Source organism: Rhinoderma darwinii, chromosome 8, assembly GCF_050947455.1.
Source record: "Rhinoderma darwinii isolate aRhiDar2 chromosome 8, aRhiDar2.hap1, whole genome shotgun sequence".
In the NCBI taxonomy this organism is placed as follows: domain Eukaryota; kingdom Metazoa; phylum Chordata; class Amphibia; order Anura; family Rhinodermatidae; genus Rhinoderma; species Rhinoderma darwinii.
This window is the reverse complement of record NC_134694.1, coordinates 33,384,926-33,409,735: the sequence shown is the minus strand read 5'-3', so window position 1 is coordinate 33,409,735 and position 24,810 is coordinate 33,384,926. Positions and strand designations below refer to the sequence as shown.

Genomic DNA, 24,810 nt, shown 5'->3' with positions numbered 1-24,810 from the left:
TACGCGCCGGTAGGAATACAGCAATACCAAAATTATTTCGTTTTTTGACAATAAAAACAAGTTTATGGACAAGTTGTAATTTTTGTTTGGTAACATTTTGGTTTATATATTTATATATATATATTTTGTTGATTAACTCTTCTAAAAAAAATTGGTGGGAAATGGGGAAAAAACAGCAAGCTCGTCATTGTTTTTTTTTTTTTTCACATCATACGGTATAAAAAATATCTTATCATTCTTCAGACAGCCATTATGATAGCAGCGTTATCTTATATGTATTTTTAAGTTATGGTTTACTATTTTAAAAAAATATACAGTGCCAGTCAAAAGTTAGAACACACCTTTTCATTCCATGTTTTATTTTTTCCCCTACATTGTAGATTCATATTGAAGACATGAAAACTTTGAAGGAACACTTATGATATTAAAGCGACCCTCTGGTCTTAGAACAAAATTATAAATGGGATGGTGTATATGGAACAATATTACCTGGTGCACTCCAGTTGCGCCCCTCTGCTATGGATCCACAATTTTAGGGTTCCCTCTGCGTTGTCTCAAAATGGCCATAGCACTTATCAGACTGGACAGAACTGCTGAGGTGAGTAGCTCTGGTCAATCCGAGAATAGTGGGCGTGTCTTAGACTCGTAGTCTAAAACGGCGGATCCACAGCAGAGGTGCACAGCTGGAGGGCATCAGATATTATTACTCCACATACACAATCATATTTAAATGTTGTCCTGAGACCGGAGGGTCGCTTTAAGCAGTAAACAATACAATTTTAAACAAACAAGAGTTTGTTTTTTTATTTTAGATTCTTCAATGGAGCCGCCTTTTGCTTTGATGACAATCAGTTTCATAAGGTAATCACCTGGAATGGTTTTCAAGTAACAGGTACGCCTTGTCAAGAGTTAATTTGTTGAATTTCTTGAATTCATAATGTGTTTAAACCACCAGATGTGTTGTGCAGATGTAGGATTGGTACACAATTCCATGCAGTTTTTAACCCTTTTCATCTACTGCTCTAATCCACATTATGGCAAGAACCACTCAACTAAGTAAAGAGAAATAACAGTTCATCATTACTTTAAGACATGAAGGTCAGTCAATCCAGAAAATGTCAAGAACTTTCAAGGTATCCTCAAGTGCAGTCATGAAAACCATCAAACACTATCATGAAACTGGCTCTCATGAGGACCATCCCAGGAAACTAGGACCAAGAGTTTGCTCTGCTGCAGAGGCTTAGATAACAGTAGATAACAGTAGAGTTACCATCTTCAGAAATTGCAAATTAACAACATCTCAGATTAGAGCCCACATCAATGCTTCACAGAGATCTATTACCAGACACATCCCAACATCAACTGTTCAGAGGAGACTGCGAGAATCAGGCCTTTGTGGTCGAATTGCTGCAAAGAAACTACTGAGGAACAACAACGACAAGAAAATAATCACAGGGAATGAACATTAGACAAGTGGAAATCTGTACTTTGGTCTGATGATTTAAAACTTTTGATTTTTGGTTCCAACCACCATGTCTTTGTGAAACGTAGAAAAGGTGAGCAGATGGTTTCTACATGGGGTTCCCACCATGAAGCATGGATGAGAGGTATGATGGTGTGAGAGTACTTTGCTGGTGACACTGTTGGTAATTTATCCAAATTTCTAGGAACACTTAACCAGCATGGCTACCACAGCATTATGTAACGGTGTGCCATCCCATCTGGTTTACGCTTCGTAGGACAATCATTTGTTTTTCAACAGGACAATGACCCCAAACACCACTTCAGGGTATGTAAGGGCAATTTGACCAAGAAGGGGAGTGATGAAGTGCTGCGTCAGAGGACATGGCCTCCACAGTCACCTGACCTAAACTCATTTAAGATGGTTTGGGATAAGTTGAACTGCAGAGTGAAGGAAAAGCAACCAACAAGTGCTAAGCATCTCTGGGAACTCCTTCAAAACTGTTGGCAAACTATTCCAAGAAAAACCATGGAATGAAAAGGTGTGTCCAAACTTTTGACTGGTACTATATATTTTTTTTTTTTAATGAAAAAGGAGGTTAATTTATTTATCTTTTTTTGGGAAACTTCATTTTACATTTGTTTTGTCCTACTATGGGACTTGAAGCTGCGATCGTTTGATTGCTTACATAATGCTTTGGAAATTCTTGGTATCCGTATGCATTTGGAATTTATTGGGCCCCCAGCTGTCATTGTAAGCCATTGGGATGGCTGACGAGGTGCCGACAGCTGACAGCAGGAAACCCCTTTCTCAGTCAAGCTCCTGAGATGCAGCAGTTGCTATTAATCACTACATCTAAGGGGTTTCTCTGATCCCAGCCGGTACAGCGGGAGCATCGCTTTTAAATGCACAAGAACAACTTCTGTGTCCGTTCGATGCCATGACGAACATGTACGACATAGTGCCTTTACACAATGCATTTCATAAATATTGATGAAAGCGGTATTCAGGAGTCTCCCATAAATATCTAAAAAATATAATGATTTATGAAAATAGTACCTGTTTTCGTGCTCCAACTGGGCAAGTATTTTTTCTAACTCCCCTTGTTCTTCTTCAGGATTTAGTCCTTCCACTGTCTGTGTAGTTGTACATGGATCCCGATCTGTAATAGGACTGGAGTGACGCAGTAAATACTGATCATCGTCACTGGTAAGTAAAAAAAATAAAAAATTGGTTCAATAATTCTTGACTTATACATAATACAATAATTCAATAACAATACAATGATTTAATAATAGGGTCAACACGGATGTTTGCCCAAGTCCAAGGCTCATGGACTTACCTGCTGTAGATGAATCACGATAATACAGAGACCTACAGTTGGAATTAGGTTTATTCAACTTTTTTTTTAATTATTTTTTTTATTGCCCTATCCTTAGGTGTTGCAGTACCCCCGTAACAATGTTGGCAGCTAAATTGGAGGAAAGAATGATCCAGCGCAGAAGTGATTAAAAGGGAAAAGCAGGTCCCATGTTTATTGAGGAAGACATTAAAATCGAATGGGAGACGCAGTCCCAAGGCGTGAGTAGTCAGGGTATATATCCGAGCCTACGCGTTTCGAACACAGTCTGCGTTCTTAATCATGGCAAGAAAGGCAGCTAGTTACTTATTGCATTTACTTCAGAACCATGCTTTCTATGCCATCTACTTGACTGGCCATGCTGCTGCTATTGGAGATGTGTGCCGAGTAATGTTTTTTTAACATGGACTGTTGCTGCTGCTTTTGAATTGTATTTGAATTATTCTATGGTCACTGTCGGTAGACCTGCCTTGATTAGAATATGTGCCACCAATTTTGTTGTGTAACATACAATACATGGAGTCAACATTTAATTTTGCCCAGGCCTCATTTTGTGCAAAACCAGCTTTGTCAGCTACTGTTAGTTTAATGCAGTGTTCAGGAGACGTCGTGCATTACTATGCAGTTAGCAATTTGACTTCATGCATTGTGATATTACAGCCAATAAGCAAAGTTATTACCATGCATGAAAGAAACCGTTCAAACTGCTTAGAATTTGTATATAAGGATCAGTTCTCATTGCGTTTGAGCCCTACATTCGGTCGTTTAGTCGACTATGCATTTTTTAAACAGAGGCGTCCTGCAAAAACAAGTATACTGTGCTGCATATGTTTTTAAAACGGCAGCGTAGAAAAAAGATGGCATGCACCCCCGAGTTCTGGTACAGTGATAGACTATTATTTCTGATATGTAAGGAATCTATAATGAGAGGACTGGCACATAGCAAATGTGGTGCCAATAAATAATAAAATTATAAAAAAAAGAAAGCATTTAAACTACTAAAACAGAAAGGCAGTGAAGCGGTAAAAATGAGGGGGTGTGGCCGGATGTCTGACTGAGCAGACGTGTTTCGTTTAGCTCACGAGTCCCCTGCTTCTTATCCTGTGGATATCACAGTCATCCTGCAACTTAGACAGTTCTGAGGTGTCGTGTGGGGACTACTCACACCCCTGTGCCCATCGGTGGTGAGATTTGTGGTGCCGGGCTCGAAGAAGTTTGTCTGGCATGGGGAACGGAGCGAGGCTCTGCACTTCCGTTTGGCACTTTGGGAGCGGCTGCTGTGTTCCGGCTGGGCTATCAGCAGACGTGGATGAGGCTGCTGAGCATCGCTTGGTGGATTGTGGTGGCAGAGGGGACCTGGAGACTGATCTCATTACCCTATACAGGGTTTGCTTCTGACTGGGAGGTAGATGAACGGCGTGGCCTTCACACCCCCCTCCCCCATATCTGCAGCCGTGTCGGTCTGAGACTCTCATAGGTGTATGTGGTGACTGCAACCCACTGTACCTGTAAGGTGCCCACTGCCCTTCACCACAAGGAGCTGAAATTCCAGAAAACCCTGGTTTAGAGCCCCATACCAGCTTTTTACGGCATTGCATATGGAGACGCTAGTTGCTCCTCCTCCCTCCCTGCTTCTTCACCATTTTATGCACACTCCTGTACCTGGATCTTTGGCTATGGGTGGCAATAGGGGAAAGAAAGGAAAGAGTAAGTCCCTGCTTGAGATCTCTCACCCAGCCTCTGATGAGGACTCTCTGATGGAGGATCCCCCATTTCGCTCATTGAAGGACCTGGATGCTGGTTCCTCCTGTACTATTATCTCTAAAATCACAGCTCATGCGGAAAAAAAAATTGGAACAATATTTCAGACCTCTGCGTTTGCCTGCCTCGTCTGACCCTTCTCTGTCAATATTTGTTGGATCCCTGAGCCCACCGTGACCATTGTCTGCCCAAGATCACCCTGTCTCTTCTCAACATATGGATACAAAATTTGCAGAGTGGTTGGCTGCTATCAAATCCTGTCAATCTAAGCTGGTTACTAAAGTGGATGAACTGTGCCAGGATTTTGTCATACTGAGGCATGATATGCATAAAATTTGTGACAGCACTACTGAAACAGAGCGAAGAGTCTCTGAATTGGAAGATACGTTGAGACATGTTCCGGATCAAATTGCAGATCTGAGGAGACAGGTGGGGGTTTCGGTCGATGGGCCGACAACTTTGAGAATCGTCTGAGACGTAATAACATTCGTGTTGTGGGTTTGCCGGAAAAATCTTAACGTACAGACCCGGTTCAATCCCTGGAACAATGGCTGAAAGACACCCTAGATGTTACAAATTTCTCCCCCTTCTTTACCATTGAATGGGCACATAGGGTCCCAGCCCGCATGTGCCCTCCGGGTGGACCTCCACGACCATTGCTTGCCCGTATGTTACACTTCAAGGACCGGGATGCCATATTACAGGCGGCAAGGAATGAAGGAACTAGCCTCTATAATTCTCAACGCATTTCCATTTACCCGGATTTCTCGGTTAACATAAAGAGACAATGCATCCAATTTACGGTGACCCGTAAGAAACTTCGGGAGAAGGGGTATAAGTCTGCCATGCTGTATCCTGCAAAAATGAGAGGGATCGATGGCTCCATATCTAAATTTTTTGTCTCTCCTACTGAGGCCTTGGCATGGGCGGTGGCTGCACCACGTGCTCCGAGCATAGGCGCCCCACCTGACTGAGCAAACTCTACTGGACATGATCCTGTATTGAATGTTACATGCTTTAATGCTTGGTTATACATATTGTACGCCACTTTGGGTGTACACTTGAGTCTACACGTATCTTGGGGGGTGGGGGCGGAATTGCTTAAGTCTGCTATGTGATATGTTTGATTCACTGTTATCTCGTTAAAAGGAGTCGGGTCTCGGGATGCTATTAGGGTAGCAGGTGTTAGGTTAGTTAGAGACCATTGTTCTCTATTAGTTTTATCAGTTGCAGGATACAGTTCTGCACTTGGATAGCTTAGTGTCTGACAGGGGTTACTTAGGGTCTAGTATTGATTGTATGATAATGTTTTTCGTGTTACTGCTGATGTCTGACAGTGTGAATGTTGTGCTCTGGTTTTGCTCTCCCCCTAGGTTATGTGACCGCTGGTTGTCTCGGGCTGCTATATCACGTCCAGATGCATTATGGCTTCAATTAAGGTATTAAGTTGTAATGGTCGAGGGCTTAATTCCAAATTTAAGAGAGCTCTTGTCTTTAACTTTTTGAAGAAACATTCTCCACACATCATATGTTTACAGGAGACTCATCTGACTGGCCAAAAGGTCTTAGCTCTTAAACGTGCTTGGATAGCGAGGGGGTATCACTCCTCGTACTCTAATTATTCACGTGGCGTATCACTCCTAATAGCCAAAAATCTGCGTCTGGAGGTGCTGCAAGAGGCCTGTGATAATTTTGGTCTTATATTATTATGCACTGCTTAATACATGGGTCAGTTTTCATCAATGCAGTGCCGGATGCTTCGGTGGATCGCACAGGGGGGTCCGATTAGGCATCTGCATCTCTCAACGCTTGGTCCTCAGCACTGCATTTTACTGATGTTTGGAGATGTAAATTTCCAACAGATAATTCATATTACTCCTCTGCTCATAGATCATTTTCTAGGATTGATCTGGCTATGGCCTCGGGAGATTTCTTGCCTGCAGTGACTTCGGATCATTCTGCTCTCCTTTTGACTATTTTGACGGGACCTCCCATTGACTCTAAGGTCTGGAGGTTACATCTGGCATGGATGGTCTCTCCTGAGGTCGTATCAGAGGTTTTGGCCTCTCATGAGCTATATTGGGAGCATAACTCCTCACATCCGGACCCGTTGATTGTGTAGGATGCATACAAAGCTATAGTGAGGGATAAATTCGCAGCTGGGGTGGCAAAATATAGAAAATGTATCTAGGGAGAAAGACAGATTCCTAGCATGTGAGGTACAAAGGGCAGAGCAAGAATATATTATGAATCCCCAGCCTGACTCCAAGAGCCGGTGGGCCAGGACACTGAGGGAGCTGCTTCTATTGGACACTTCACAGACTAAAAAACATGTGCTGGCTACCGAGGCATCCATATTCCAATTTGATGATAAGAATGGTAGACTCCTGGCTTATTTGTCGAGAAACTTGAGTTGGATAGTCCAATTATAGATGAAAAAATTAAAACCGCTATTCAATCGTTGCCGTCTGGGAAAACTCCTGGTCTTGATGGGTTGGGGGGTGAGTGGTGTAGGGCCAATTGTGATAGGCTGGGACCGAGACTTCAGGATGTATATTCTGGGGCTCTTGAGTTGGGAGTTTTGCCGGCCTCCATGCGGGAGGCACTTATCGTGGTATTGTTGAAGCCAGGGAGGGACCCTACTCTACCGGACTCGTATCGTCCTATATCGCTTATTAACTCAGACATTAAAATACTGGCCAAAATTCTTTCCCACAGATTAAAGAAGATCATTTCATCCTTAGTTCACACGGATCAGACTGGCTTCATGCATGGGAAAGGTACGGATATTAACATACACAGACTGTTTTTGAATATTGACGTGGCAAGACATGACATGTCTCCCGGGTTCGTTCTCTCTCTGGATACATACAAAGCTTTTGACTCGGTTGAGTGGCATTATCTTTGGATGCTTCTTTCCAAGTTGAATTTTTGCCCGAGATATATGGCTCTTGTTCGCCTCTTACATGAAGGTCCTTGTGCTCGGGTGAGAACGAATTTGGATATCTGAATCCTTTTCATTGAAACGTGGTACGCGTCAGGGATGCCCACTCTCCCCGTTATTATTTGCCCTTGCAATAGAAGCCCTGGCAGTGGCTATACGCCACTCTACTGACATACATGGTATTACTAGAGGTCGCATAACGGAAAAAATATCTCTTTATGCCGATGATACACTGGTATACTTGGCGGATGATGGTCCCTCCCTGGCTTCTTTGTTTGAACTGATTGATGCATTTAGTAGCTTCTCTGGCTTATCAGTGAATTGGGCTAAGTCCGTTTTGTTTTCCCTTACTCCTGGCTATTGCTCCCCTGACGGAGCCTCCCTGTACCCTTGCAAATAGTTTCCCAATTTAAATGCTTGGGGATTAGGGTCTCCCTTAATGTATCAAGGTATGGTGTACTTAATCTTGACCCATTGGTTATGACCACTGAAAAGCAGCTGAACACATGGAAAAACGTCCCGCTGTCACTGTATGGCAGGATTAACTTATTTAAAATGATCTATTTACCTAAATTTTTATACCTCATTCGTGCCTGTACTGTTGTGTTGTCCAAAAGATTCTTTAAGCAACTAGATAGTATTCTCCGTTCTTTTTTTTTGGCAGGGAGGCGTTCCTAGGTTCAGTCTTAGTCTGTTACAAGCCTCTAAATGAATGGGAGGCATGGCGGCGCAAAATCTTTATATGTATTACTTGTCTTCCCAACTGGTGATAGCACGCTGATGGATAGATATAGATATGAGTAATGCCGCCACTGCACTGGCGGGTGCACTTATGACTTCTTCCGAAAGTCTTACAAATGTATTATATAGATTTAAATCCCCAGGTTACATTCCACTGCCTCTTCGGACGGTGGCTGTGGCTTGGACGGCGGGCTCACGCACTATTGAGGGTCCCAACCATCCCTGTATACTCATCTAGGACTCCATTATGGTATAATCCTTGGTTGTCACATCTTGAGTCACTACCGGGAGCGTTGATGTGGTCGGGGGTGGGGGTCAAATTCCTGGGTCAGGTGCTTAATGGTGACTCTGGCTTTGTATCCTTCACAGATCTTCAGGAGAGGTTTAATATTTCAGGGACAGTTTTTTTTCATTACCTCCAGCTGCGACATGCTTGGTGGGCCCAATTTGGATCTATGTCACCTCAGGTGGGTTCCTCTAGGTTGGTGGACCTTCTTGATGCTCCAGATCTTTCAAAGGTCCTCACCCAACCTTACTGACATCCCTTAGGCATAGACCATGCATGGAAGCAGAAAAAAAGGGGGATGCTGTAGGCGCTGCTTGTATTAAATGATCAGTTGGTTTATTGCATATAAAAAGCAAGGTAAACAATTTGCTACGCGTTTCAACGCCGGACTGGCATCTTCCTCAGGCAATGTCCGGCGTTGAAACGCGTAGCAAATTGTTTCCATGCATTTTCTACGTAAGGCAACTCCTTAGGGTGTTTGCGTTGGGGATCGGCAGCAGCTTGGACTATTTTGCACATACCTGCCAGTATTTGCAACTAAAAAGGGAAGCAATTCCTCTTAAGAATTTACGTCTTTCACCACAGTCTGTTGGCGCAGTGTCCATTTTTTAATTATAATTTATTAGGCATAGACCGTTTGATAAGGCATTTATACGATGGAGAGGTAATGTCCCTGACTTGGCAGAGGAGGACTGGAAGGAGGTGGACCTTTCCTTTATTTGATTCAGTGGTCAGTGCTAGGGATTTTCTGACACAGTCTCGGTTTTTACATAGGATCTATTACAAACCAGTCAGATTTCAGAGGATGGGAGCATTAACTTCAGATAGTTGTTTTCGCTGCCAGTCGGATGTTGGTACTTATATACATTGTATGTGGATGTGTCCCAGACTTTCCCCCTTTTGGTCAGAGGTAGTGGAGTTCCTTTACACACACTTTGAATTTCCACGACTTGTTACCCTTCAGTTGTGCCTTCTGAACGAAGTTATACAGAGCCATTATGACAAGATATTTTTTTAGTAGTAGAAACAAGAGGATTTGGATCCAGCGTGGATTTGTTAAATAAAATGGAACGAAGTTCCAAGTTTAATGAAAAAATTGTTCGATTAAAAATGAAAAGAGTCACCAGGATAAAAATGTGAAAAAGTGTGCAATCCTGGTAGTGTAGGAGAAGATATCCGTATTGAAGTAAAGCCTGATGGAATAGATATATAGATGCAGTGGTGTGTATATTGGGTGTGATGACTGATAAAAAATGTAACGATGCACAAAATCTATAACATGCACGATACATTATTAAAAATAGTAGTAGTATGGTTTTTGACAAGAAGAAATGAATTTAATATATATATGATATGGGCAATGGAAAAACGAAAACTGTAATTATTTAACCCTTGTATATATATTGACCATTAAATAACATATTATTTTATGAATATATAATTAAATATATTATTAGTATAGAAGATATACAAAGAATTGATTGTGAGATATGTAAGTCCTATGGTACATGAATGAAAGTACTATATATCTGAGCGTAAAAGAAAATATGGTTGGAAACATTTATTCAGATATTGAGTATGTATTGATATTATATAAGGGTCACGTTGAGAATAATATTTAGTAATGAAGACTCAAGTCATTTCTTATATTGAGACCGTTGGGAAAACGTGTGTTTAACATAAAGATCCAATACGCTTCGCGTTGATGGATTTTGTGTTGTAGGTCTCCCCCTCTTTTCGGTAAATATACTTTTTCAATTGCTTGGCATTGGAAAGATTTGGTTGCTCTATTGTGTTGATATATAAAATGCTTTGCTGCGTTGGAAATATTGACAATGTTTTGGTTGCGGATATAGCTTAAGTGCTCTAAAACTCTGGTTTTAAATTTTCTCCCTGTGCATCCAACATATTTTAATTTACATTCTGTGCATTCGATAATGTAAATAACCGCAGTTGAATTACAGTTTATATAGTTTTGCACTATGAAAGTGGTCGTGTTGTCTGCATTGGAAAAGGTTTTGCTTGGGTGAGCATAGGTACAGGTTTTGCATGGATGATGTCCGCATTTATAAAAGCCTTTACTTTCTAGCCAGGTCGTTTTTAACTCATCTGATGAAAAGAATGATGGAGAGAGGGAACTACCAAGTGATGGAGCCTTCCGTGCAACTATTCTGACTCCATCTTGGAGGATGGAGTGTAAGCTGTCGTCATCAAGTAGAATGGGTAAGTATTTGTTTATTATATGTTTGATTTCAGAAAATTGGTTGCTTTGTTGTAGTATCAATGTGGGTGTAAGATAGTCAGGTTCTCTGGATTTTTTGGAATCATGGAGTAGATGGTTTCTTTCTAATTTCGCAGTAATGGTGTTGGCTCTATCAAGTGACCAGTTTGAGTAGCCTCTGGTTTTTAATCTAGAGTGTATTTGTTGTTGTTCAATATTAAATTGTTTATCAGAACTGCAGTTTCTTCTCGCCCTATGCATTTCTCCTACGGGGATATTTATGATTGTTTTTTTCGAGTGGTTGCTGTTTGCATGCAAGATGGTGTTTGCGGAGGTCGGTTTACGATGGGATTTAGATTCAATTATTTGGCCTTCTGATCCTTTCAATTCTAGATCTAAATATACAATGTCAGTTTTATTGTAACTATGGGTAAATTTTAGATTGTGAACATTGTCGTTCATATAATCGAGAAATTTTGTGATGGTTGAGACTTCTCCTATCCATATAAACAGTAAATCGTCGATGTATCTTTTATACCATTCAATCTGGTGTCCAAAAGGATTATTGGTGGAAAAAATGGTGTGTTCCTCCCACCATGCCATCACTAGGTTGGCTATAGATGGGGAAAATTTCGCTCCCATAGAGACCCCGCTGAGTTGTAAGTAAAATTGTTTGTTAAACTGAAAATAGTTATGGGTCATGAGAAACATCAAAACTTGTAAAATGTATTCTTGAAACGTTTTTGTATATGAGCTATGATTGGCTAGGTGGTATTCTAAAGCACTGTATGCTGTCTGATGGGGGATTGAGGTATATAATGATATTACATCACAAGTGAGCCATGAGTATTCTTTTTTCCAAATTTTTGATTGAAATGAGCATAAGACGTCTCTTGTATCTCTTAAGAATGCTGGTGTTTGTTGTACAATTGGCTGTAGTATTGTATCCAACCATTCAGATAATTTTTCTAAAATGGAGCCGATACCTGACACAATCGGGCGCATAGGGGGAGGTTTGATCTGTTTGTGGATTTTTGGGAGGGCATGTATTATGGGTATAACTGGCTGTTCAATATATATGTAGTTAAATTCTTTCTGATTAATATGTCCATTATTAAGACCTTCATTTAACAAATGTTTCAATTTAGTTTGGATTTTTTCAGTAGGGTTGGCACTTAGTTTTCTGTATGTCTGTTCATCTGACAGGAGATTCAGTATTGACGCTTTGTAGTCCGATTTGTCCATGACAGCTATGCCTCCTCCCTTATCAGCCATTTTGATTGTGATTTGTTTGTTTTTTTGAAGTGATTTCACTGCATTCTTTAATCTCTGAGGAAGGTTTGATTTGTAATTACATTGTTTTGCTTTGTTAGACAAAGTTAGGAGTTCTTTTTCCACTAGTGTCTGAAAGGTGTTCATTGAATCTGTCCTTGATTGGACAGGGTAATATTTGGTATTGGTTGTGGAGAAGTTATTCAATGTATTTACAGTATTGGTTGCTGAGTTGCAGTTGTCTCTGAGAAGACTATCCAGACTGGCAATTGTTTGAAGTTCTTTAAAGGAAGAGAAAGTCAGATGTTGATCACTAGTGGTTTGTGATGGTATAATAAGTGAATGAGAATTTTCCATAGTATAGTGACCTAAATTCATTGGTATATCTTCAATCACATCCGTTTGTTCACTGTTGGAAGGTTGCAGTGTAATGGAGGAAATCTCAGATGGTATTGTGAAATCTCTTATGACAGAACTTGATGAGGAGGGTGAAATTGTATCTTGAGTTATTGTTTGTTGGTCAGAAATGAGGAAATGTCGTTTTATGGTAAGATTTCTGACGAATTTGTTTATATCGAGAATGGTATGGAAGATGTCAAAATTATTATTTGGTGCAAAATTTAGACCTAGAGATAAGACTTCACTTTGTGCTGGCGTCAATGTGATGGAAGATAAGTTGACTACATTGGGATTTATAGCTGGTATTTCCGTGATCGGAGGTGACGGCTCTGGTTTGGTTCCAGTTTTTCTGTGTTTCCTGCCGCCCCTCCTTCTTCGTTTTTTGAAAACGTGTAATTATTGGAATCAGGTCGATGGATATATCTGGGGCGAGTTCTATAATTTTCATCTTCAGACTGTCCTTCCAGTGATTCCGGTTCGGTTGAGCTAAAGCTGACTCTATTCGATGTATCTCTTGATCTATTGTATTGTCGGATACCTCGGTTTTTTAGAATAGGTTTTGGCCTTGATCGGTTTGAATCTCGTCTGTTCCAGTTATACACTTGATTATTTTGATAGTCTCGTGTGTCTCTGATGAACTTAGTTTTTTTGGAATCTGCCAGGGATTGATCTAATTTTTCGATGTATGCTGAAGTACGATTATCCAGTAATGCAAGATCCGGTGAGCTGGGAAGGTCATCTATTTTGGTTCTGATTGCCAAAATTTTTTCTTCTAGTTCTGTAAGTTTAGTCTCTTCTTCCTTAGTAATAAGCTTCATCAATTTGATTGAGCATTCAGTGAGCGTCTGGTTCCATTCCTCATTGAATGCTTCTGGATAGTTGAAGGTGGGCAGTTTTTTAATTCTTAGGCCTCTTGGGATCATGTCTTTCTCTATGTAATTTCTGAGAGTAGTAAGGTCCCACCATATTTTGGCTTGATGAACCAGACATTTTTCCATTTCCTGAAACAAGTTTTCCATATCATGATTATGCGTTTGTGCAGTGCCTTGGTTGCCGAAGACTTTAGCTGCCATTTGGGCTCGAGTTGATTGTGTGACATTGGTCATATTGAGGGTATTTCGTTTTTCCACAATTGTATTTGAGATGGTTATCTATTGTCACAGGTTACTAATACAATTATTAAAAACACAGGAAGTAATAAGCAAATGCAGCCACTGGATGTATGTACTGATCGAGTATATTAGATCTCTTATTTATACTTTTGCTTGTATATGGTAATATTTCATGATAACTTCCCTTTTGACACTATTCACACGATAGTTAGATGCGTTATTTTTAGCAATAGATTTGTAGTCCTGGTAATATGAAGCATAGGGTAAGGCAGGCACGTGAGGCATAAACCGAGGGTGGATAGACAAAAATAGAAAAATAGAGACCTCCAGCTCACCTTATATATCAGATATAAATCATCCGGCACGGATCCTCGTGTCGGCACACGATACGTAGACAGTAGTAGAAACAAGAGGATTTGGATCCAGCGTGGATTTGTTAAATAAAATGGAACGAAGTTCCAAGTTTAATGAAAAAATTGTTCGATTAAAAATGAAAAGAGTCACCAGGATAAAAATGTGAAAAAGTGTGCAATCCTGGTAGTGTAGGAGAAGATATCCGTATTGAAGTAAAGCCAGATAGTTGTTTTCGCTGCCAGTCGGATGTTGGTACTTATATACATTGTATGTGGATGTGTCCCAGACTTTCCCCCTTTTGGTCAGAGGTAGTGGAGTTCCTTTACACACACTTTGAATTTCCACGACTTGTTACCCTTCAGTTGTGCCTTCTGAACGAAGTTATACAGAGCCATTATGACAAGATATTTTTTTGTTTTGTTCTTTTCTGTGGCAGAAAGATTGTGATTATGGCCTGGAAGGATTCGGAGGGTCCGAGCGTGGCACATTGGAAGCAATTGGTGAACAAATCTATACCCATGTATCAAAAACTATATGTAAGCAGAAGATGCCCAGATAAATTTGGTAAAAGTTGGTCAAGGTGGTTGGAGACTCTAGAAACTGCGGTCTAACTGTTACTTATTTGAATAACAGTGGTTGGGGGGTGGGAAGGTCAGAGCACTAGGATGACTGCGAGTGAATGTTAGTTTGTCTCAGCTAGGCAATAACTGTTAATGTTTTTCAATGTCCTGTATATGCAATTTATCTGCTTTGGATTGATTCTTATTCATTGTACTAATGCCTTTCTGAATGTCTTTGTTTGGTATGTACTGTATATTGTACGTGTTTTGTACAAAAAAAGATTTTAAAATAAACCCTTTTAAAAAATAAATAAAAAAATAAGCGCTAAAAGTCTATTGAGAAAAAAAAATTATGTAAAACAACAGGCAAAGACCGCAAAGCTGGAGACACAGAAGCTTATTGCCAAATAGAGTAAAACTCCTAATATGTTCTTCAGTTACATAAATGATTAAAAATGTTAAAACTGAAAGTGTTGGTCCTTAAAACCTCTTAACGCTCAGTTCAGTAGAATTACGTTGCGCTGAGTGCATCGGTTGGGGACCACCACAATCAGACCCTGGGGAATATGCTGTGATAACTGATGTCTGTGGCACAGTTATCACAGAGGGGTAATAACCCCTTAGACAACGTGGTCAATAGCGTCCGCGGCATCGAGAGGTTTAGAACACCATCGGCCCCCCTACGATGCGATCGCGGGGGTGCCGATAGTTGCGCTGTCAGTGTAAAGCTTTGCAGTGTATTATAACAGCGATCGGACAGTTGGACCTTCGAGTCCCCGAGTGGAACTAAAAAGAAAGTTAAAAAAATTGTTGTACAAAAAGATTGCTCTGGCCGGGGATTCCCCTTCTAAACGGAGCCCCCGACGTCTCTCCATCCAGTCTGTAGATAGTGCCACCCCCTGCATATAGCATCACCCCTCCTATAGATAGCACCATCCACCCTGTAGATAGCACAAACCAGCCCATCCCTGTAGCTAGCGCCACCTAAACTCCCTCTAGGGGCGGAATACCCAGTCAGATCATTCTGGTCAGAGATTCCTAAAGAGAAGCCCCTGACATCACTGTCCAGGGCTTACTCTGAGCGCGGAATCCCCTTCCAGGGCGTCGGAAATGCTCTGGCCCGGGGATTTCGCTTCTAGAGGGAGCCCCTGACTTCACTGTCTGTATATGGACAGTGACGTCAGGGGCTACTCCTGGAGTGGAATCCCCGGCCGTAGCCCCTGAAGTCACTGTCCAGGGCTTCCTCTAAGAGCAGAATCCCCTGCCAGAGCATCGGCAACACTCTGGCCGGGGATTCCGCTCCAGGAGTAGCCCCTGACGTCACAGGTTTCTGGAGCCATGCTCACTGCAGTGCATCCCACATTTGCTTGAGGGTGCGTGGGGGGAGTTTCCATAGAGCGAACAGGACCATCGAGCTGGTCCCATAGATGCTCAATTGGGTTCAAGTCTGGTGAATTAGGGGGCCAGGGGAGTACTTGGAAGTCTTAGTCATGGTTTTCCAACCACTGCCGGACATTTCTAGCCGTGTGACATGTCTCATTGTTTTGCTCGAAGATTCCATCTGCCCCAGGGAATACAAACAGCATGTATGGGTGGATGCGATCTGCAACGATGGATTCATACCCAAATCGGGTCAGAGTGCCTTCCACATGAATGAGTGGACCCCGAGAATGCCATGCAAAATTTCCCCAGACCATAACGCTGCCGCTACCAGCTTGTGTTCTTCCAGCAATGGTTGCAGGGCGTTTGTTCTCTGATGTTTCTCACCTGACACGCCAACGTGCATCTGTTCGCTGAAGCAGAAAACGTGACTCATCGGGGAAGGCAACCCTTTGCCAATCATCAGTGGTCCAGTTCTGATAATGCTGTGCAGATTGTAGCCTTTTTTCAGATGCACTTTTGTTCGCACAGGAGCAGTGATCATCTGTCTGCTTCGGAGCCCCATATGCAGTAGGGTTCACTAAACTGTAGCCATACGTCTGGTCGCCCCCTGGTGAGCTGCTCCACTGTAGAGTGTCGTTTGCACCCTCGCGCACCTTCGTAGCGGACGTTCACCCCTCACATATATGGCACGTGGTGCTCCGCAGTTTCCACTTCGGTTATTCCTAATGGTAACATTTGTCCACTCACTATGCACTTTCACCACAGCAACAAGCGAACAGTTCAAAAACTGTGCTGTTTGAGAAATACTGCCACCCTTGGTCCGAAAGCAAATAATCATCCCTTTTTTGCAACTCTGTGTAGCGCCCATGGCCACTGGCCATCAGGTTTACTCACCTCCCGACGCCCGCAGCCATGGATCAGTGAGCACTGGCTCACATCTCCTTCTTCGGAGATGCCTGTGCTCACTTCTGCTCCGGTCCGCTGTGTCCTGTAGGGTGTGCGCGCACGCTCCTGCTCAGTCTTAAAGGGCCAGTGCGTGCACATGTGAAACAATCATCATCATCAACTACACATGATTCCTGGACTATAAGAATGGCCCTGCCCTTTTGATCCTTGCCTGAGCGTTGTTAGTGTATCCCAAGTCTGTCTTGCAAATGGTCCCTTAGTGTTTTCCCGTTCCAGTGGTTACCCGTGCCGTTACCCGTATCCTGTATCGCGTGCTGTGTTCTCGTTTCTCAGCCTCTTAGTGTTGGAGTCGTGTCCATCTGCACCTGCTGTCGTCTGCCACATCCAGTGTCTTCTGCCACGTCCGGTGTCTTCTGCCACGTCCAGTGTCGTCTGCCACATCTAGTCCAGAGATGCTTGAGAAAGGCCCAATGGAGTAGGGCTGAAACGTTGCATGTGGTGAATAAGTCCACTTTTTCACTTATTGAGGAGTGCTGTCTCGTGTTTTGGAGGATTTTGACTAAGTATCTGGGGACACTGGTCACGCGGCCAAGCGGGAATATTGCACCCTGATTGTACGTATTTGGAAAACAGTGCTGCTTCTTTACCTTTTTGCTATATATCCATATATATATGCTCATAATAAAAATGAAAAACATGGAATTCATTAAAATAATCTAAAAAATGAAAGCCTCATAAGTCTTGCAAAAAAACCAAAAATAGTTGTGATATTCAAAGCGGTTTCAAAGATATTCTCGTTTAAAGAAGTGCATATCAGAAATGGAAAATTTGACCTGGACACAGGGGCATCAATGACCCTTGGTCATGAACGGGTTAAGGAGAAACTAACTACTTGTTTCCAATGTACTGTTTGTTTCCAGGAGCAAATATTGCTGTGAAATTCTCCAGAAGCACTAACTAAAGGATAATAATCGGGAGATGAGGATCAACTAAAGAACAGAGTGATATTTTGCAGTATTTCGCTTTTTATGCGCGCACGCACGCACGCACGCACACACACACACACACACACACACACACACACACACACACACACACACACACAGAGGCAGTGAGCTTTTATTTTGTTATTGGCTGATTACACTGTTCTTTATTGATTTTTGCCTATGTTTAGTGTGTGCCTATTATCAGTAGGCAACATCTACTTCAAATTTTTTAAGCAAATAGGTGGATACCAAAGGCTGGACATATTGAATATTGTTATTTGATGTATGTGCTCTCTACTCTTAGGCTATGTTCACACGGGGTCTTTTGCCGAGTTTTTTGACGCGGAAACCGCGTCGCAAAACTCTGCAGAAACGGCCCGAGAACGCCTCCCATTGATTTCAATGGGAGGCGTCGGCGTCTTTTTCCCGCGAGCAGTAAAACTGCCTCGCGGGAAAAAGAAGCGACATGCCCTATCTTCGGGCGCTTCCGCCTCCGACCTCCCATTGACTTCAATGGGAGGCAGGAGAAAGCGTGTTTTATGCCCGCGGCGCTCAATGGCCGCGGGCGAAAAACGGCGCGATAATTGCTGTTCACACGGAGTATTTTGGGGGAGGAATATCTGCCTCAAAATTCCGTTTGGAACTTTGAGGCAGATATTCCTCCCCCAAAATACTCCGTGTGAACATAGCCTAAGGCTTCAATGGAACATAATGTTCTTCTTTCTTTTATTTTGACGTATGATCAATAGATGATAGTCTTTTACGCTTACTGAAATATTTTGGTGCACACATCTTTTCCTTTTTTATTTCCTTTTTCTTTTAAATGCTATCTGAGTTAGTTGTAAAATGAAACAATGTTAACTCCTTGGAGACATAGCCAGTTTTGGCCTTGTAGATACATCCCATTTTTTCAAATCTGACGTGTCACTTTATGCGGTAATAAATTTGGAATGGTATTACTTTTCTCATGACACATGTACTTTATGTTAGTGGTAAAATTTGGTTGATACATTTAGCATTTGTGAAAAACACTGGCTTGTAAGACAGATAGTAATACCACACAAAATAGTTACTAGTTTACATTTCCCATATGTCTACTTTATGTTTGTATAATTTTTTGAATGTCCTTTTATTTTTCTAGGACGTTGTATGGCTTAAAACGTACATTTTTTTTTTCAAAAGCCTATTATTTAAGGTACCAGTTCTGAAGTGGCTTGCAGGGGCCTATACATTAGAAACCCCCATAAATAACCCTCTTTTATAAACTGCATTTGGCTTTTGGAGAGCAGATTTTGGTTCGTAGTAGTTTTGTTTGGAGTTTTACTGGTATTGCTGTTTAGGATGTGGGGGCATATGTAAGCTGTGCGGAGTACACGAGGGCATAATAAGAGGGTAAAATAATGTGGTTCATAAAACAATTTTACATCGATGTGCTGTACGCTTTGAAGCAATCCATTGTGCACAGTCCAGTGTCCTTTATTATCCCCCCTTATTGAACACAATCTGCACCTTTTTGGGACCTCTTTTTGTAGTTTGGGAATCTTTGCTGGAAAAGCATTGTCATGGTACAATACAGGCGCCCTGGCTTACAGCATATGTGCTATGGCCCTTTCCTTCCTTGTTCTCAAATACTAGGGTCTTGATAACCATTTCTTGAAACATTCGTACATCAATGTTTTTTCATCCTCGCCTTACTAGAGCCATACATTTTTTTTTCAACCTTGTCGTCGGACAAAGAAGATACATCGGCTCCAGGCGTCCGAGAGGGTAATATGCTCGTCTCTAGGGAGTTTACTATGCTTACCTGCACATGGTGATGCTGCTGCAAATTCAACTGTACCCTCTGACGCCTGGAGCTGATGTGTCTTCTCTCTTCCGACGTCAAGGTTGAAGGACCTGTGGGTGACCTCATCGTTCCCACCTAGCTTCTTTCACTGCAGACACACAGCGTGACGTCACCCAATGAGCGTCATACACTTCTCATTGTTCCAGCCCAGCTTCTTTCACTGCACAATCACACTGTAACAATGGGCTGGAACAATGAGAAGTGTATGACGCTGATTGGTCACTGATTGGTCAGCGTCATACACTTCTCTTCACAACGCCCAGTTGGTCAAAAGTAAAAACACGCCCAGTTGGGCATTAAGAAAGTAATTAGCATAAACTTAAAATTGCTCATAACTTGCTCAAAATTGATTGTTTTTCAAAATAAAAACCACTATTGTTATCTACATTACAGCACCGATCAGATTATGTAGGAGATAGGGCACTTATAATCTGGTGACAGAGCCTCTTTAAGTATAAGACTGTTATATCAATTTATTGCCCTTCCTTTGACTGTCTCTCTCTGGGTCTTCTAGACCTTTCTTACAAAGTAGTGCTCAAAGCTGTTACTCAGGTATAACATCTGACGTTCCATGAGATTAATAAAGGATTGTTATCGCCGTGTTTATTCATCTTAAAGAGAACCTTTCACCTCCCCATACATGTGCAGCATTTTTTTTTTCAAAAGCCTATTATTTAAGGTACCAGTTCTGAAGTGGCTTGCAGGGGCCTATACATTAGAAACCCCCATAAATAACCCTCTTTTATAAACTGCATTTGGCTTTTGGAGAGCAGATTTTGGTTCGTAGTAGTTTTGTTTGGAGTTTTACTGGTATTGCTGTTTAGGATGTGGGGGTATATGTAAGCTGTGCGGAGTACACGAGGGCATAATAAGAGGGTAAAATAATGTGGTTCATAAAACAACTTTACATCGATGTGCTGTACGCTTTGAAGCAATCCATTGTGCACAGTCCAGTGTCCTTTATTATCCCCCCTTATTGAACACAATCTGCACCTTTTTGGGACCTCTTTTTGTAGTTTGGGAATCTTTGCTGGAAAAGCATTGTCATGGTACAATACAGGCGCCCTGGCTTACAGCATATGTGCTATGGCCCTTTCCTTCCTTGTTCTCAAATACTAGGGTCTTGATAACCATTTCTTGAAACATTCGTACATCAATGTTTTTTCATCCTCGCCTTACTAGAGCCATACATTTTTTTTTGTTTTTCCATCCAACAAGCAGTATAGTTATTTTTTTGCGGGACGAGCTGTAATTTTTATTTTTACCATTTTCAAGGGAATGCGACTTTTTGATCACTATTAATTCCGTTTTTTGGGAGGCTAGGTGACCACAAAAACAGTGATTCCTGAATGTTTTTATTTTCTTTTACAGTGTTCACCGTGCAGTATAAATGACATGTTAACTTTATTCAGCATGTCAGTACGATTACGGCGATACCAATTTTTTTTTTAAATCTTTTACTACAGGAAGGAATGTGCCCTCTGGCCTGCACATCAGGATGTTTTTTCCTCAGTGCCTGACTAGACCCATAACTTTTTAAAGAGGCTCTGTCACCAGATTATCAAATCCCTATCTCCTATTGAATGTGATCGGCGCTGCAATGTAGATAACAGCTACGTTTTTTTTTTTTTTTTTAAAACGATCATTTTTGCCCAAGTTATGAGCAATTTTATATTTATGCAAATGAGCTTTTCAATGGACAACTGGGCGTGTTTTCTCGTTTTACCAACTGGGCGTGTATTGTGTTTTTACCAACTGGGCGTTGTGAATAGAAGTGTATGACGCTAACAAATCAGCGTCATACACTTCTCATCGTTCCCACCCAGCTTCTTTCACTGCAGACACACAGCGTGACGTCACCCACAGGTCCTTCAACCTTGTCGTCGGACAAAGAAGATACATCGGCTCCAGGCGTCCGAGAGGGTAATATGCTCGTCTCTAGGGAGTTTACTATGCTTACCTGCACATGGTGATGCTGCTGCAAATTCAACTGTACCCTCTGACGCCTGGAGCTGATGTGTCTTCTCTCTTCCGACGTCAAGGTTGAAGGACCTGTGGGTGACCTCATCGTTCCCACCTAGCTTCTTTCACTGCAGACACACAGCGTGACGTCACCCAATGAGCGTCATACACTTCTCATTGTTCCAGCCCAGCTTCTTTCACTGCACAATCACACTGTAACAATGGGCTGGAACAATGAGAAGTGTATGACGCTGATTGGTCACTGATTGGCCAGCGTCATACACTTCTCTTCACAACGCCCAGTTGGTCAAAAGTAAAAACACGCCCAGTTGGGCATTAAGAAAGTAATTAGCATAAACCTAAAATTGCTCATAACTTGCTCAAAATTGATTGTTTTTCAAAATAAAAACCACTATTGTTATCTACATTACAGCACCGATCAGATTATGTAGGAGATAGGGCACTTATAATCTGGTGACAGAGCCTCTTTAAGTATAAGACTGTTATATCAATTTATTGCCCTTCCTTTGACTGTCTCTCTCTGGGTCTTCTAGACCTTTCTTACAAAGTAGTGCTCAAAGCTGTTACTCAGGTATAACATCTGACGTTCCATGAGATTAATAAAGGATTGTTATCGCCGTGTTTATTCATCTTAAAGAGAACCTTTCACCTCCCCATACATGTGCAGCATGTAATGGGGAGGGCTGCACAAACCCTGGGGCACTTTAATAAAAAATTCTATCACCCTCCGTTACTTAGATACCGGTGCCGTTATATTTGGCGCCCGATATTTAAATAACCCCCTGAACTGTCAACTGGGTGGGAACCGGCAAGGGGGCATGTTACTATGGCTGTGACACTGTCCAAACAGATATGGACAGTGCCACAGCAAGAGCGAGGAGAGAGAGTGTGCAAGCGCACGCTCTTTCACTCTTCAGCTTTGAAGATCAGTCTTTTCACCCAAACTGGCAAAGGGGGCTTGTCACTGCTACGGACAGTGTAAGTGCTGTGGAGAGGAGAGCGCGCATGCGCGCTCTCATCTCTTCAGCTCTTGTGAGAGATCAGTCTTGTACTTTGTCTGCCGAATTGGCAAGGGGGCGTGTCACTGCTACGGACAGTGTAAGAGCTGGGGAGCGCTTACACTGTCCGTAGCAGAGACATGCCCCCTTGCCAGTTCGGCAGACAATACAAGAGTGATCTCTCGCAAGAGCTGAAGAGATGAGAGCGCGCTCTCCTCTCCATAGCTCTTACACTGTCCGTAGCAGTGACACGTCCCTTTGCCAGTTCGGCAGAAGACTAATCTTGAAAGCTGAAGAGTGAGAGCATGAGCGCGCGCACGCACGCACGCTCTCTCCTCGCTCTTGCTGTAACACTGTCCATATCTAATTGGACAGTGTCACAGCCATAGTAACTCGTCCCCTTGCCAGTACACGCCCCATTGACAGTTCAGGGGGTTATTTATATACCGGGCGCCAAATATAACGGCACCGATATCTAACTAACGGAGGGTGATAGAGATTTTTTTTAAAGTGCCCCATGGTTTGTGCAGCCCTCCCCATTACATGCTTTACATGTATGGGGAGGTGAAAGGTTCCCTTTAAGATGAATAAACATGGCAATAACAATTCTTTATTAATCACATGGAATGGAGGGAGGTAGAAAAAAATATGTATAGTGCCCCAGGGTTTGTTCAGCCCTCCCCATTACATTTTAAGTAGCCGCCGCCAACCTCCTGCAAAACACCCTGCCCATTGGCATGATCCGGCAGGCAAAATTCTATTTTCCCAGAAGTGACTGTAAACTCCGCAAACGTAATTTTTTGCAAATGACACGCCCGCCCAACCTCCCCCCCGAGATCCCGCAACTTGACCCCTGACGAAGCACCAGCGAAACGCGTGTCGGGTCAAGCAGAGGTCCCCCTTCCTGGTCCGGATCTCCTATTCATCTTTTACTATGTAGGTGTAGGTATATTGCTCAGTGTGCTATATGTACTTAGGACTGCATTCTAGATTTTCTACTATTTACACTATGCATACGTGTCCATCTGTGCAAATGTATTATGCCTAACACCTGCTTAAACAGTTTATACTTATGCACTTTAGCTGTATATAGGAGTTGACTGTGACCATATTTTACTATCTGGGGGTCGCTCTGCTTTTTTGTCTGGATTTCATTCCTGTTCGAGGGTTTATGGTATTTTAATATTATTTAATTGTTTATATGTTGTCTCTGTGTCTAAATTAACTTTAATAAAGACTGTTTGTATTTTTCCAATTATCTGGTCGTGACTTGTTTCTTCTTCTGGGCTTCCTCCCCATTACATGCTGCACTCAGCTGCACATGTATAGGGAGGTGAAAGGTTCTCTTTAAGGTTTTATTTGCTTCTGTATGATTTAATGTTAATAATACATATGAGTTGTTATTATATAATTAACCTACAATTGTGGAAGTATTACTCACAGGCTGTCATCGGGCGAAAGGTTATCAGTGAAGAAGGAGCAGTTCTGATTTTCCATCTCAGCAAGTCTAAAAAAGAGGAGGAAATAATCTTTCATGATACTTGAAGAATTACATGAACAGAAAAGAGCCATACTTTACATATCATTTATTTATATAACTTTGTTATCTCATTGGATATTCCTCCTATCGAATTTTATATTTACCTGACAAAATACAAATAATAATCTTGAAATTCTGAAAACCGCTACAAGACTCCCTCATCCGCTTTTATTGTCCCTGCTATCTTATTCTCTCCCTTCCTCTTATATTGCTACTGGTATTTCTGTCATTTTCTATTAAATGCTCTTAAAAAACGAAAATTAAAAAGAAATTGTAAAAATGTTTTTTTAGATGTCATGGATTAACATTACTGTAATTTCAACTGTGACAAACTTTTTACATCTATTTGATCAAGTCATTGCACTGTCATGTAATAAATTGTGCAAATCAATGGGCAAGATTGACTAGGCAGAATGTGCAAAATTTCCATTACAAACAGTAAGTGCCGTGTACCGAAATTATTGCGTTTAAAACACAGAAAAAGTCATATAACGCACCATATTTACTTAAGAATTGCACCACTTTGTTGTGCAAAATATTGGAGTAAATATATGCCAGTCATGATGTGGCGTAGTGAAAAGAGATGTGTCGAGCATGCCTCTCTAGTTGCGGTAAATTATATTGTCACATTTTTATAAATTTGGTGTCATGAAATTTTTTGTTAACTTGTAAATGCATGCATCCTACACTATTGTT

At 41.7% G+C, this 24,810-nt stretch overlaps 1 protein-coding gene across 4 annotated transcripts in view; it reads right to left on the bottom strand.

Annotated features, from left to right (window-relative positions):
• DRP2 (dystrophin related protein 2) overlaps positions 1-24,810 on the bottom strand; it is a 311,219-nt gene that overhangs the window by 53,378 nt on the left and 233,031 nt on the right. For all 4 annotated transcript variants that reach the window (XM_075835576.1, XM_075835579.1, XM_075835580.1 and 1 more), the window contains 2 exons: positions 24,016-24,081; positions 2,522-2,668 (listed from right to left, as the gene is read on the bottom strand). In XM_075835576.1, coding sequence (XP_075691691.1) covers positions 2,522-2,668; positions 24,016-24,081 — 213 coding nt within the window. The remainder of the gene's footprint in view (positions 1-2,521; positions 2,669-24,015; positions 24,082-24,810) is intronic.